We start from the raw sequence: 16,622 nt of genomic DNA, 5'->3' as shown, positions 1-16,622 counted from the left end.
TCAAAGTGGAGGCTTACGGGTTTCTATGGGTGGCCGAAAGTTGCAAACCGACATCTATCTTGGCATTTGTTGACTGAGTTGGCTGGTGTGAATGATACCCCTTGGGTATGCATTGGTGACTTCATGTGATCATCTACGATTTAGAGAAGAAGGGTGGTCGGGATAGAGCCCTCTGGCAAATGGGGAATTTCAAAGATGCGGTTGATGTTTGCCAGCTTATTAATGTTCCTTTTTCTGGCTACAAGTTCACATATGATAATGGGCAAAGTGGGGATGATAATGTGTAATGTCGGCTGGATAGGGCTCTTTCTTGTCAAGCTTGGGTTAGCTCCTTTCCTCGGGCAAAGCTTTTTCATTTAGAACGGGAATGGTCGGACCACGCTCCGATTAAACTCATGTTAGATGAAGAGATGGAGGTAAAGAATAAATTGGGAGACAAAATTTTCAGATTTGAGCAGCTTTCGACTGAGCATGAGGGTTGTGAAGGGGTGGTGGAGACTGCGTGGCAGCTTTGGGGGGATCAATGGAGCACAAAATTGCTGCTTCTGCGGAGGAGCTGAGGATTTGGAGTGATAAAGAATTTAGTAAAATTTTTAAGGAGATCCGGAGGAAGAGGAAAAGGTTGGGGGTGTTGAATAAGGGAGGGTGTTCAGAGGCTTAGGTGAACAAGAAAAGAAAGGTGGTGAAGGAAATAAACAATTTACTTCATCAAGAAGAGGTTTATTGGAGGCAAAGATCGAGAGCATTATGGCTTAAGGAGGATGATCGTAATTCAAGTTTTTTTTCACCGAAAAGCCTCTCAATGACAATGCAAAAAACAAATGATGGTGTGGAGCACATGGGAGAGGAAGAGATTGAAGTTGTAGCCATGGACTATTTTAGGTCCTTATTCACGTCTTCGAACCCTCTGAATTTTGAAGAAGCGTTCGCTAGGATTGATCGACGTGCCACTGCTACTATGAACGCAGGGTTAGAGGCCCCGTATAATGTAGAAGAGATTTTACAAGCATGATGCAAATGCATCCTTTGAAAGCCCCTTGTCCGGATGGTATGTGCCCTCAATTTTTTCAGACTTACTCGCATATTGTTGGTCCTTCTGTCACTAGTTTGGTTATTGGTGTGCGTATTAGTGATATGACACCAATAAATAAAACATTTATTGTTCTTATCCCGAAGAAGAATGAGCCGGACAAAATGACTGAATATAGACCCATTAATCTTTACAATATGGTGTATAAATTGATTACTATGGTGTTAGCGAACTGTCTGAAAACTTTCCTTTTTGATATTACTTCTATTAATCAAAGTGTTTTTATCCCGAGTAGATTGATCACGAATAATATTCTGGTTGCGTTAGAATTATTTCATCATATGAAAAATTCAGGAAGTGAAAGTGGTTCGTTGGCTCTTAAGCTTGACATGGCAAAGGCGTATGATAGGGTGGAATGGGTTTTTCTAAGAGTTGTGACGAGCAAAATAGGGTTTGCAGAGAGCTGGATTGATCGGGTTATACATTGTGTCTCGACGGTCTCAATTTAGGTTCTTATAAATGGGGCACCTACGGGGGAGTTTACTCCATCTAGGGGTTTACGACAAGGTGATCATCTATCCCCTTATTTGTTTATCTTTTGTGCCAAATCTTTGTCAGGTTTGTTGACTAGGGCGGTGGAGGCAGGGCAACTTCACGGAGTTCGGGTTGCGCCGTCAACTCCGACCATATCTCATTTGTTCTTTGTCGATGATAGTATTATTTTTTCAAAGGCCAAGGTGAACATTGGGAAGACTATGGTGACCTTTAGTAAGGGTGTTTCAGTGGAGAGGAGGGAAGAACTGGCGAATTTACTTAGGGTGAATATTGTGGATGTGCTTATTAAGTACCTTGGCTTACCTACGGTGATTGGGAGGTCAAAACTGTGTTGGGTTTCGTGATGTCCAATACCACGCAGAAACAAAACCCGAACCTTAGACCCGCACATAAATTAATGCAACTAAACACAAGCATATTAATTGAAAACATAATTAATGACATAATTAATTAGCTAAGAAGAAAAGACGATCATACCATTGATGTGTGCTTCACTCTTTCTTAGAGCTCGGACATGAAATCATCGAGCCCCGCAAATGCGCAAGCCTCCAACGTCTCACACCCTCAAGACCCGATCTGAACGGCCCCTACCCCGAAGCTTAATCGAGGCTAGACCAAGAAAGACTAGAGTATTACGAACTTAAAGGTTTTCTCACTTATTGGGAGATGCCTTATTGAGTTCAACTTAAGTGAATAATCCTAACTCGAAAAGTTGGTATTTATAGGCAAAGGCTCCCAAAAACTTCAATCATCTTTCCATGTGGGAGAAATAATAGAGTTAGAAAAGTAAGCTATTAATTTAATTCCAAATTAAATTAAATTAGCTAGACAAATAATCAAACAACACTTGGCACACACATGGGAGTGGTTAGGTGAGGACCACATGGTCTCCTTGATCCCCAAGCAAAAACTCTCCCCTCTAAGCATGCGCCACATGGCATACCTTTGCCTTGGGCAACAAAGGTGTCATGTGGGCATCCCTTGAGCTCACGGCTAGGCTACCAGCAAGGCTTTCCTGCACCAGCACGCAACAGCAGGCCATGCACACGCGGGCTGCTTGTTGCTGGGCGCTGCTGCTGTGTCGCACACCATGCTTGGTGCTAGCAATAACATTATCTTGCTTTGCGTTCTACTACCTGGGCATGCTAGCAGCACCTAGCGAGGCTCAGCGCGATAGCTTGCGACTGGCCTTGCTAGGTCTGCTAGCATGCAAGCTCGGTTAGTAAGCCCTAGCCAGCACCCGTATAGGTCTGCTGGGCTTGCGACCTTGCTAGTGGCTATCGCTAGCAGCCCTATATAGCCTATCCCTCGCTTGGCTAGGCCAATTAGAAGCTAGGGCTATATTAAGACTTGTTGTTTGGATGATTTTTCCGTCTCGTCGATTCCAAAATCAACTCGACTCACGACGCTCAGCTTTGACGCTCTAAGCTCGGAATCTGACGTCTTTGTTTGTAATAACTCTGTTGACTTATTAATTCCTTTGGATTAATTTGTCATCTCGGATCAATTACTCGATTGGGTGTCACCCGAAGGGTTCAGTCAAGATTAAGCAGTAATATTAATTATGCATTAATATTACTGATCGGAAGAGGCCTTCAACTAGGCATTCCGACCCTGACCTAACTGAATAATTAGCTTTCTAATAATGCCGAATCCTCTATCGGAATAATACAATTGTTCAAAGGACACCATTTCTTTCAATCTTCCCACTTGTCCTTCCTAACTAGTGCGCTTTTAGTGTATAGCATATTTCCTACATCGCTTAATGTTTCTTCATGAATTATAAGGTAAGATTATTCTTCATACTTATTACGTCCAGAAGTGTTTCTCGATATCCGAGTTTGACTGTTAATAAGCAAATGATTTCTAAAATTCATTTGAGCACGGCCATGCATTTTCATAGTCTTGCTCATCGAGAGGCCTTGTAAACAACAAAGACATGTTCCCTATTTATTCAATAGGGGACATTCCCAGTCTTGTAATGTAGCTTCTCTTACTAAGAGGACCTTGCCGCCCGAGTGTTTCCGTTATAATCCCCATGTACGGCAAACGTTTGACAGACATCAAAACGGACTAGTACTCAAACAAGAGAACTTGCAATGCTCATGGTAGAGGAAAGAGGTTCCGATAGCCATAATGAGAAATATACTTATGACAATTTTAAAGCTCTTAAAGTACTCTCATAGGTTGATCCGGCATGGTTCTGAACCAATAACTGTGCAAATGATTTATGATAATCATGTCCTTGTAGCACAAGAATGGTGCTATAAATCATACTACACACTAATTCTCAAGTGGTCATTAATCGTCCAATCATTTAAATGACCTTGATTAGGGATAATATTTGATTATAATATTCAACGTTCACTTAATAGGTGTTTCTTTATCCAAGACATTGTCTTGATACCCTTTTTTAAATATTCTCAAAATCGAATGGACTCATTATTTAATTCTACACCACAATTAAATAGTTTTGTGGAATAATTAGCAATTTTTTTTTTTTTATTCCACTGTGAAACCTTTCAACGTTTCATGATAAATTGTTTCCCAAAATGTTTTAAGAGTAATTCCACTGTGAATGTTGTCGTTCACTTATTGCATAAGTTTAGTTGTGATTACTTTGCAAATCTTAGCATCTTCATTATCGAATACTTTCATAATTAATAAGATGATAAAATTTGAGAGTGTTATGGATTATATGTGATTTAGGATTTATTGTCCAAGTGATGGCTCCCACTCATTTTCATGATTTGAGGTCTTCAACTTGACAACCTACAATCATCAACGTTCAACAACGAACTTTCCATTGAACAACTTATTATTGCTTTTTAAGGCAATAATATTATCAATATATATTTCAGTAGACTTCCTATTGATGCTTTTCTTGGATTTCATTCCAAACGGCTCACAATGATTTGGGATACCCCAATCACTTGTGATCATGGAATTTGCCTTAAATTCCCGCACATTACACATGGATGCACGTCCATGTTACCATTCGCAAGCCACGACGCATTTTAGCTCGTGCTTATGAACGACTTCCTTATTAAGGATCTTGATCCTTGCAAAGGATGTTCTTGCAACATCAATTCTCAAATTACATTTGTTTCCATGCGTCAAGAATTCATCCATTTTACTTATCCAAGTACTTTGGATGTTCTTGATCATAATCTAACGATCCATTACTTAGATTAATTTTGATTGGTACATTATATTTCTCATGCCCTAATCATGTAAATTGTGTGACGACTCCATATCATAGCATACATGATGGTTTCAATTGCAGAATTATTCTCAATTTTATTCCATTCATGTGACCTTTTAGCTCATCCAGTTTCACCGAGTCTTGCTAAATTGTTTGCTATGTGATACGCTTAAAAGTTTCTACTAGAGTCTTTCTTGTTTGACTTCGTATTTGCCTAGCTTATACTAAGTTCAAACATTTTTTTAGTTTTATAAATACGGGTCGAAAGCCTTTCAAAGTCCTTCATGTTTAATACAGTAAATTCCTTTACTCATTTAAACATTTTATTAAGTCTATACAATAGATCTTAATTCCCAATATGTACTAAGTGTTGCCTTTTGCTTAGTCCATTGTTGAAAATACTTTCAAATATAAGCATTTAGCATTTGATAGTTAATTTAAAACAGAGTTCGTAAACTTCTTGTTGGATCTTACTAGATTGACTCTTTCTCCCACTAAACTTCTTATCCATAAGAATTTCTATGTTTCTCCATAAGCAAATCCTTTTAATTAACTTTATGAGATAATACGTTCCAATTCCTATATGCAATGGTTCCTTCAATCCCACAATGGATATCTTGAGCTTGCTTTCAAATCTAGCATTATTTAGATTTTCAAAACCCTTAGACTATTTCCATAGTGTCTTCCAAAATCCTATTTTAGGAAGGCGGTTTTGGTATCTATTTTGTCACATTTCATATATGCAATTTTGCTAGAATAATCACAAAAAGACTCGAGCATTCCGATTGGTGAACAGGTTTAAATCAAAATCTATCAACACCATGAATTAATTGTATCCTTTTCAACTAATCTAGCTATGTATGCATATAAATTTTCACATTTGTTAGTTTTCTCCTTGAAAACTTATTTGCTATTGATGGGTTTTTCACCCTTCATGCAAATTTTCAAACATGATTTTCAAACATGGAGTCTTTTCGGATTTAATGGTTTCTAACAATTACTCAGAATTTGGATTTGTCGTAGCTATCTTACAAGATATTATTCCCTTACTATTTAATAGAAAATAGTATGCTTGTAAGTCTTAGGTTTATTTCTAACTTAATAGAAATTTATAGGATTAAATCCAAGTCTTTGGTGAATTGTATACATATACCAGGCAATTGCATCAAACACCGAGTTTCAAGGCGCTTTCAAAGCCCTTTGATTATGTTGGTCTTACTCCAACATTTCTGAAGTTTTTGTGAGTAATGAATTCTCTTTTAGGGCACTTGTAAAGTCCTTTTGAGTATTCTTGATCAATCATTCTCACGAAGCCCTTCTGAAGTCTTCCGGGATTCATTCTTACGAAGCCTTTCTAAAGTCTTCTGAGATTCTCAGTTCTAGTTTGTTGCTAATCTCGATGGTCATCGAGTTCATTTTCCTCCCACTTGTCGTTTTGGAAATGTGTTACTTTCTAGAAAGACACCATTTAGAGCAACAAATACTATGTTCTTAATTAGGTTGTGAAGGTAATGCCCATAGTCTCATTTGAATGCTTACAAAGAGACATGTATATTGTCTTTGGGTAAAAGTTCGTTGTAAAACAAACCGTTAGCTCCCACTTAAGCTATCTTAGCCTTTATTGAGCCATTAAGCTCCCACTGAGCCACCTAGCTCCCACTGAGCCACTTAGCTCCTACTAAGCAAGTGAGCTCCAACTGAGGCTAAGAGCCTTAGACATATACTTGAAAAGACGTTTAGAAGTTATTTATATCTATAATTGAATATGGTGTCCTTTCTTAGCTTCGACATTTTGTTTGGTGTAACATCAGTCATTTGTGCAAATCTTTAAGAACTTTATAGGAAGGGATGTGATATATCATCATTCGAGTCATTTTCAAATGGCATCGAGGTCTCCGTAAAGACATATTATGTTCTTTGTGGAGTTATTTATGAAAATTTCAATTTCATAACTTTGAGATGGTCACACTTGGATCAAGCAAATATCGCTCGATCTAATCTAGACGTTTTTTGATATCTTGTCAAGTCGATTCTGTACTTCACTGAACTTTTGAGCTACTCAAGGTCAAGTTTGTTCACATTTGATGAATATAGCCATATTCTTTCAAATTCTTATGAAACGTTTAAGTAATTGAATCCTCTTTAGCTTTCGGAGTTAATTGTCTATACCAAGAACAATAGCTCTTTACTTTGTCAATTTCAACAAGTAAGACTTTCTTGTCTTAGAACAATTCCGAATCGATCAACTATCAAGGGCCTATCTAATAGAGCCGTGAGTACGTTCTTATCAATGTGACATTGCTAAAGATGTACGGAACACAAATCATGCCCATGACTTGAACTTTTTGAGTATTCATGTTAGCGAAATGTTTTGTTTATAATCAAGCATTCTTGACTCATGGCTTAGACAACCATGCCATTCAAATAAATTCGCAACTATTGCTCTTTACTTTGAATGTGAGACTTTTCGTGTGTAAACAGATCGTTTGTTGATTATGGAACATAATAATAACCATTATTTGTTCTAGCCTTAGCTTTAAAAGGTCTTTAAACAAAGCATACGACCTTACAACTGATGTAGCACTTCTTCCTTCATTCTAAGCTTATAAGTCAATAACTTAGCTTATCTTCAATGTTTGAGGTCACTTTCAAAGCGGAACATCCAAGCAGTATCTGATACTTGTGAAGATAATAAGTTGCTAAGTTAAGTACAATAACACGAACTCTTTCGTAGAAATGGAATTCATTCCTTTTCTTTGTTCCTTGTTTCCTATATTTCTTATTATACATCATCTCATAACCTTTAAGAACCCTTTCTTTAATTATTCTGACTTTTATACTTTGTTAGGAATAATTAAGCATCTAGTGTGCCGTAGAACAAAGTTTCATCTTTTCTTTAATTCATACTTAAATTACTATACAACGAGTTGTACTCATTGGTATATGAAGCGAAAAGATATGTTGGTTGTCAAGTATTGACAATTTGAGTTTACAACTCAATACTTCATATTTATCAAAACTACCTAGTATTTTGAATACATGATGTCCAACCATCCTTTCGGACTTAGTTTATAAAAGTCATTTATGAGAGTTGTATTTAGAAATGATTTTCCTTTCTTTGAGAAACATTCTCAAAAATATTTCCTTTTTTCAATCATTGAAAACAATATAATTTGATTTAGAATTCTACAAATATAAGTGCAAAGTATAACCATTTATCAAGATAATGACATAATAAGTTCAAAATTTAAAAGCATACATGCAAACTTTTAATCTTATTAAGCGTCTTATCCACGCATTAAAATTATCCCCATTTGGGGAGAATAAAAAGATTCCAAGATCCAAAGAATCAATGAGTGATTAAGCATGCTTTGGCTTGTCTAAACACTTATTATTCATGGTAAGCAAAACCTTGCTAATAGCTCTAAGCTATTCTAGGTTCGATAATACGTCGCATCTAATGCTTTATGATGTTTATCTCTATTGCCATGACATCTAAGGACTCCTTACTGATATCATTGTGTTTAACCAAAAATCAACTTGTATACCCGATATACCTTACATTCTTAGCAAAGTAGTGATGTCTCTCTTTGGCGTAACCCATCACTATTCTCATTAGTTCGGTAAGTGTTGTTTTTGGAATGACAAATTTAACTCAATATTTTAGGGACCTAGGGTTTCTATGTTGGTTGATTTAAGTGAACTTAATTAATCATCGCAACGTTTGAAATCCTAAACATGCATCTAACAAGTCATTCATATATAATTAAGCATAAATATATATCGAAAAACATAAGTAAAAGATGCATTTGGCAACTAGTATGACCCCTTGAATCTTCAAGTCTTCAAGGGTCTTCATTGCAACTTTAAGGCTTCGTCTTCAAAGAAACGCCGTCTTCAAGACATCACTATCATTTATGCAACTACTAGTAATAACGACTAGGAGTAATCTAAATATTAAGGTATAAAAAATACGCAACGGTTCGCAGACGGTATTTAGATTTACAAAAGTACATAACGGATCGCAGTCCGTATTTTCTATCCTAATCGGGCCCCACTAGTTGCCATTTTCATAAAACCAGTGAGAGAATATACATTCCATTCATCCATTCACTATATGTGAATGGCCCATGCATTTTTACAATGAAAACAAGTAATAATGCAGCATTCGCGTAAACTACTAACTTATTAAGGTGGTTAATCCAATTAACACGCCTAATTAAAACTAGTCAAAGTTGTTAATCAATTATGTGATTAAACGCAATAAACAACAAAGCTCCCACTAAATTCCGCATCCATCTTAATTAATCTGATTAATTAAACCGGTAAACCCATAATTTTGCCAAATAAAATTTTGCAAATGCTGCTCTAAACCCGAGGCCTAGCCTTCATTTTAATTAAAATAATTTTAAACACAATTAAAATAATTAAATCGGCAAAACGCAAAATAAATGGAGTAGAATTTAGGTGCTTCGGGTTGGCCAAGGCAAACAACCCGAGCCCTCGTATGCACGCATGTGTTGTGCGCTGCTTAGCAGCTCGCACACCATGCGTGTCGAGGCGCTGTTAGGTGTTGCCTGGCTGCCCGCACCATGATGCGCGCCATGGCCGCAGCTGTTGTTGCGCCATGGCTATCCCTCGCACACCCCTATGCACCAATGCAGCACCAAGCATGCACATACCCCGCACACAAGGCTTGAGCAGCGCCTAGCCGAGGCACCATCCCGCAACCCTTGGCATCCACATGCGGGCTAGCAGCCCAGCTGGCCATTTGCGTGGGTGGAGTACTTCGGTTTGCGTGCTCTTACTTTGGGGTTTTTATCCCGATTTTGTGCAATGTATACGATTAATTCTAAATTAATTTTAGAACTAATTTTAGGCAAAAATGAAAATTAAAATAAGTCTAACTCAAATAAATTGAATTTCAAGTGCATAACAAAAATTAATTTCAAGAACCAATCTTTAAATTAATTTTGTTTAACTTGATGCCAAAAAATTAATAAGGGCTAACCTCATACTTAATTTAACCATACATATATTAACAATGAGTTTTGACAAAATTAAAAGAAGTTTAAAATATGAATTCAAACATTCAACAAAAAATTCTAACATTAACTTGTGCATACTTGAAAAATCACATCTTCCAATATGAAGACTAATTACATTTTATTCACAAGTTTGAAACTTTATGACTTTAATCAACTTGGTTAAATGATTAAATCAAGAAGTTTTAATAAACAATCATGGAATCTAGTAATATATAAATTTCCCATCACTTAAAATAAATAAAGATTAGAACTTTAATACTTGAAAGCTTCAAACATAAATTTTTTCACACACAAAGCAATTAATTTGCAATTTGTGAAAAATTAGCCAACTATTCAAGCAATTTATAAGTTAATAATAATGCTCAAAATAGGCTTATATATGCAGTAGGTTAATCATAATAACCATATAATAAACAATTAATATGCCATTAAACAAACAAGGTTTAAAGATTTAAAAATTTTCAATAAAACGAAAAAGGCCTCAATAACAGTATTTTCGAGCAGAAATTGGCTTCTAGACAACCCAAAAAGGGTCAAAAGTGTTCTAGAATATCAATTCCACCCAAAATTCACTAGTCTTGGGTCAAAATCTGGGTTCTGAAGCCAAACTTCGATTTAAAATCGAGATTAAAATTAAAAAAAAAAAAAAAAAAAAAAAAAAAAAAACAAGCTTCTAATCTAATTAGCAAGCATAACTAGAAATTTAAATCCATTTAAATCACCTTAAAATAACAGTTACAAAAATTAAATGAGCAAGGCTCCGATACCGCTGTTGGGTTTCGTGATGTCCAACACCACGCGAAAACAAAACCCGACCCCAAGACCCGCACATAAATAAATGCAACTAAACACAAGCATATTAATTGACGACATAATTAATAACACATTTAATTAGCAAAGAAGAAAAGATGATCATACCCTTAATGCGTGCTTCGCTCTTTCTTAGAGCTCAGACTTGAAAGCGCCGAGCTCCGCAAATGCGCAAGCCTCCAATGTCTCACACCCTCGAGACCTGACCTGAACGGCTTCTACCCCAAACCTTAGTCGGGGCTAGACCTAGAAAGACTAGAGTATTACGAAATTAAAGGTTTTCTCATTGATGCCTTATTGAGTTCAACTCAAGTGAATAATCACATCTCCTAAAGTTGGTATTTATAGGCAAAGGCTCCCAAAAACTTTAATCATATTTCCATGTGGGAGAAATGATAGAGTGAGAAAAGTAAGCTATTAATTTAATTCCAAATTAAATTAAATTAGCTAGACAAATAATCCAACAACACTTGGCACACACATGGGAGTGGTTAGGTGAAGACCACATGATCTCCTTGATCCCCAAGCAAAAACTCTCCGTTCTAAGCATACGCCACATGGCATACTTTTTCCTTGGGCAACAAGGGTGCCATGTGGGCTTCCCTTAAGCTCACAGCTGGGCTGCCAGCTGGGCTTTCCCGCACCAGCCCGCAACAGTAAGCCACGCACACGCGGGCTACTTGTTGCTGGGCGTTGATGTTGTGCCGCGCACCATGCTTGGTGCTAGCAACAACGGCAGCTTCCTGTGCGTGCTACCACCTAGGCATGCTAGCCCGGTCTAGCTGATGCTAGCAGCACCTAGTGAGGCCTAGCGTGCTACCTTGCGGCTGGGCTTGCTAGGTCTGCTAGCATGCAAGCTTGGCTAGCAAGCCCCAATCAGCACTCATATGGGGATGTTGGGCTTGCGACCTTGCTACTGGCTATGGCTAACAGCCCCATATAGCCTAGCCCACGCTTTTCTAGGCCAATGCAAAGCTAGGGCTATGTTTAAACTGTTTTTTGGATGATTTTGCCGTCTAGTCGATTCCTAAAATCAGCTCGACTCAGGACGCTCGGTTTTGACGCTCTAAGCTCGGATTCCGACGTCTTTGTTCGTAATAACTCTGTTGACTCATTAATTCCTTCGGATTAATTCGTCGTCTTGGATCGGTTACTCGATTGGGTGTGACCCAAAGGGTTCAGTTAAGATTAAGCTGTAATATTAATTATGCATTAATATTACTGATTGGAAGCAACCTCCAGCTAGGCATTCCGATCCAGCTAGGTATTCCGATCACTTGACCTAATTGAATAATTAACTTTCTAATAATTTCGAACTCCCTATCGGAATAATACACTTGTTTGAAGGACACCATTCCTTTCAAACGGGTGCTTACAAAGGGAATTAGAGAGAAGTTATGGAATAGGCTTCAAGGGTGGAAGGGGGGATATTTATCTAAAGCGGGTCAGAAGTTTTGATAAAAGTTGTGGCTCAATCAATCCCAACCTACGCCATGAGTGTTAAAATTTACCTCCTCTTTTTGTGATGAATTGCGTTCGTTGGTAGCTAATTTTGTGTGGGGACAACGAAAGGGGGAGCGTAAAATTCATTGGATAGCTTGGAAGAAGTTGTGTGAGCCTAAGACGGTTGGAGGGTTGGGCTTTCGTGATTTCAAGGCCTTTAATTTAGCTCTCTTAGGCAAGCAGGCATGACGATTGATTCAGTTTCCGGACTCTTTGGTGGCTCGGGTTTTAAAGGCTTGCTATTGTCCAAATGGTGAGTTTTTAAGCTCTAATCTTGGCAGTTCACCAAGTTGCTCTTGGCGAGGAATTTGGGGTGTTAAATGGGTGGTGCAGCGTGGTTTAAGGTGGAGAGTGGGTGATGGACTACATATTTCTGTTTGGGAGAGTTTATGGATTCCGGGTACACAATCTCGCAAGGTTTTATCTCCTAGAGGTAATTCGATTGAGGATTTGAGAGTGTGTGACTTAATTCATCTTCCAACAGCGTCCTGGAATGTTACGAAGATTAAGGAAGTGTTTCTACCATTTGAGTGGGAACGAATTTTGAGCATTCCACTTAGCCAACGTTTGCCTCATGACTCAATTTGCTGGGATTTGGAGAAGGGCGGAGACTATACAGTTCGGTCAGCATACAAGGCCATTTTCGGTGATGGTATGGATGAGGCTTCCTCATCTTCTACTACTGCTCATTTTTGGACTAAGGACTAGGCTGCTAAAGGGGTTTTCCTACGTTGGTGGGGTATGGGAAACGGCTGCCTTGGAGGGTCATTACGTGCTCGCTGTGTGGGGTTGCTGATGAAACTGAGCTGCACGCATTGAGGGACTACATTATAGCCAGACTTTTGTGGGATGAAAGCGGGATTGGGGAGGTTGTTGGGGGCTGCTTCAGTGACTTTGGAGAGTTTGCGAGGGCCTGCTTTGAGTGTTTAGCAGTGAAGGAGTATGCACTCTTTATGACAGTGTGTTTGGCCATTTGGACAACAAGAACGGAGGAGCAGTCCAAAGTTCAGGTGGGGAGAGGATCTAATCAACGCTGAAAGCCTCCGAGAGCTGGCTGGGTGAAACTGAATGTTGACGGGGGTGTGTGCGAGGGTCTGGGTGCGAGTTTTGGTGCTATTGTTCGTGATTCGGGTGGTGTGCCGCTTCTTGCTGCTGCTTGGAGAACGGAAGAGCATTGGGTGCCCTGTATTGCTGAAGCTAAAGCTATTCTTCTAGGGTTAAGGACTGCAGTAGAGGTTGGGTACACTCGAGTTAAGGTGGAAGGTGACTGTTTAGCTATCATCGCCGCAATTGTGGCACGCGAGAGAGGGAGAAGTTGTCTCCATTTAATTTTAGATGATATTTATCATGTTTGCTCTTTTTTGCATAGTGTGTCTTGGAATTTTGTTCGTAGGGAAGTAATAAAGTCGCTCATGGTCTAGCTCATTGCTTGCCATGGGAGTTGATAGTAGTATTTGGTTGACAGATTTCCCGTTTTGTATCGTTTTTCTTTTGAACAATGATTTCCCTATGAATGAAAGCTAGTAGCTCCTTTGGAGCTTTTCTTCAAAAAAAAATAAAATAAATAAATAATAAAATTAGAAAAATAAAAGTCCAATAAAAGCCTTTTAACAGCTCTAGTTCGGATCACCACTTTTTCGACTCCAAACAAGTCAAGTCATGATCGAGTTAAGGTAAATTATTCGGGTCAGATTATCATCGAATCATTGTCATATACTCATGCTCGCATTCAATCATTATCACATTCAATTCAATCATTATCCGAAATTATTATTTTTTTAAATTTTTTTTTAATCTGAAATTAGTTTATATGTATATATATATATACACAAGATAAAACAAACAAACCTAAGGTCCAATAGTATTCGCAAACCGTAATTGACTAAATTCATAATGTACATGCACCTACAAAGTAGTAGTATTTGTAAACTGTAATTACTTAATTGAAATATAGAATGAACTTGCACCTAAAAAGTAATAGTATCGTAAATCGTAATTACTAAATTTAAATAAAGAATGTACATGCATCCAAAAAGTAGTAGTATTCATAAGTTTTTATCATTAAGATTGAGGGAAAATGGGAATATATATATATATATATATATATATATATATATATATATATATATATATATATATATATATATATATATATATATATATATATATATATATATATATATATATTCTTTGAAAGATTGAGGGAATATCTTACTTCTTTATCAATAAGAAAATAACTGCATGTATACAATGTACATGCCTTCGTCAATCATTATAGGCTAAACTTTAACTGACTATAAATAGATAATTATCATTTTTATCAAGCTAATTATTTCCTTTGACTATATAATAATAATATATATGGCAACATACTATGGAACTATAGCCTATAATTTAGGAAGATGATTATCTCCTTTGATCATACAACAAATATATACCATATTTCACTCATAAATCTGGGGATGATGCTTCTTTCTTTTGATGGCCTGGACCGACTTGGTTTCCCTAGACAAAATGCTTTGATCAATAATAATAAGGTGGTCCTGAATTGAATTTAAGGTGATTTGAAATCGGGTCAGGAACAATTTGGGTTGAATTTAGGTCGGGTCAATAACAAGTCGTGCTGATTTCAGGTCGGGTTGGCAACAGATCGGGTTTAATTTTGGGTTGGGTTAGTAATAGATCAAGTAAAATTTGGGTCGGGTCAGTAACAAGTCGGGTTGAATTTGGGTCGGGTCAATAACAAGTCGAGTTGATTTCGGGTCAGGTTTGTAACAGGTCGGGTTGAATTTTGAGTCGGGCTAGTAACAAGTCGGGTTAAATTTGGGTCGGGTTAGGAACAGGTCGGGTTGAATTCAGGTCAGGTTAGTAACAGGTTGAGGTTAAATTCAGGTTTTTACGGGTTAAAACTGGTTTGGGTCAGTTTCGGTTCAGGTTTTGACGAGTTAAAATGGGTACCAATTGGATGTTGGTGTAGTGGTGATTGGGACTACACTTGGTAGGGAGGACTTGTGTTCGATCCCCCACAACAACAATCGGGAGGGGACTGGAACCTAACCACCCAGAACTGATCCCCGAATCCGGATTAGCCCTAAGGGTGAATCGGGTGGAACACCAAAAAAATAATTTAGGGTTACATTCGGGTCGGGTCATCTTCAAGTAGGTTCATGTTCGGATTCGAGTCTCAAATACTCGGGTCAACTTGGGTTTAGGGTTGGTTTCAGGTCTAGTCAAGTCGGGTTCGAGCCACCATTTTTTCGGGTTCAAACGGGTAGGTTAATAATCGGGTTTTGGTCAGTATTTCAGGTCGGGTCAGCTTTTGACAGCTTTACCCCTAAATATATAGGCCGTGTTTGGTGAATAGCTTAAAGCTGAAAGCTGAAGCTGATTATGTTAGCTGGATTTGACTAGTTGATTGTAATAACTGATTTGACTAACTTATTTTATTAGCTGATTGTATAAAGTGTTTGGTAAATAGCTGATAGCTTAAAGGTGATTGAGTATGTGAAATGACCAATAAGCTAATTGTGGGGTAGGTAGTTTAGGTAGGATTTTAAATTAAATGAGGGTATAAGTGTCATTTCACAATAATTAATGAATAAGCTAATTGAAAAAGCTCCTTTTGCTCCGAAAAGGAGCTTTTTCAAAAAGAGCTTATTTAGTGGAATAAGTTGTTCAAATAAGCTTCCCACCAAACATATTGAATTAGCTTATTTAATAGTCAATAAGCTAATATTGGTCAAATAAGCTAATTTTGCTCAAATAAGTTGTTTACCAAATACAACCACAATATAAAAGGTTAATTTTTGTACAGTAATAGTCATGTTAAGCTGTTAGCTCAGTGGTTGTACACTTATAGTTCCTAACGCTAGACCCATGTTGAAAACTTATAAGCATCAAGTGCTTAATTTTTTTCTTAAAATCCATTCATTTTTGTTTTGTTTTTTTTTGTTTATTTTTTTTTTTTAAATCCATTCATTTTTTAAAAAAATAAATTTTGTTTCTTTTATAGTTTTGCCTACTGTTTTCATTCAATCTTACTTTTACAATTTTCCCAATTTTAATTGCCTAAATTGCATAGCTTACATAGTTACATTTTTTTTATATACTAGTAAAAATTGTAGTCGAACTAGTCAAATTTAATTAATACCAATGCATAAGCAAAACTTTAGCAATAAGAAAACGCAGAATATACATTTATACATTACTATTTTACTTAATATAAGTCTCGGCCTCCCTGGATTTTATTTCCTGGCTTCGCCCCTAACTAGGTGATCATTAAAACTCATATCCTCGCGACCATGGCTAATAGTAGTTTATCTTCTTTTTGTTTAAGCTCATATCTAAAAACAGACTGATGCCCCGAACATGATACTGAACTAGAGATGGCCATCAATCCATCATTCTACCATTGACACCAAAAATATACCGAAATTGAAGATTGATCAATAGAGCACAATTATAGTCGACA

The 16,622-nt window shown here is 37.3% G+C and overlaps 1 protein-coding gene across 1 annotated transcript; it reads left to right on the top strand.

Annotated features, from left to right (window-relative positions):
* Positions 1-808: 808 nt before the first annotated feature.
* On the top strand, positions 809-12,859 carry LOC145575412 (uncharacterized). The gene is made up of 4 exons (XM_081633286.1): positions 809-988; positions 1,072-1,516; positions 1,649-1,893; positions 12,485-12,859. The coding sequence occupies exons 1-4, from the start codon at positions 809-811 to the stop codon at positions 12,857-12,859; spliced, it is 1,245 nt and encodes a 414-aa protein (XP_081489412.1).
* The last annotated feature ends 3,763 nt before the right edge of the window (positions 12,860-16,622 follow it).

Source organism: Chenopodium album, chromosome 13 (assembly GCF_948465745.1).
Source record: "Chenopodium album chromosome 13, dcCheAlbu1.1, whole genome shotgun sequence".
Lineage (NCBI taxonomy): Eukaryota > Viridiplantae > Streptophyta > Magnoliopsida > Caryophyllales > Amaranthaceae > Chenopodium > Chenopodium album.
This window is presented reverse-complemented; position numbering and strand designations above follow the sequence as displayed.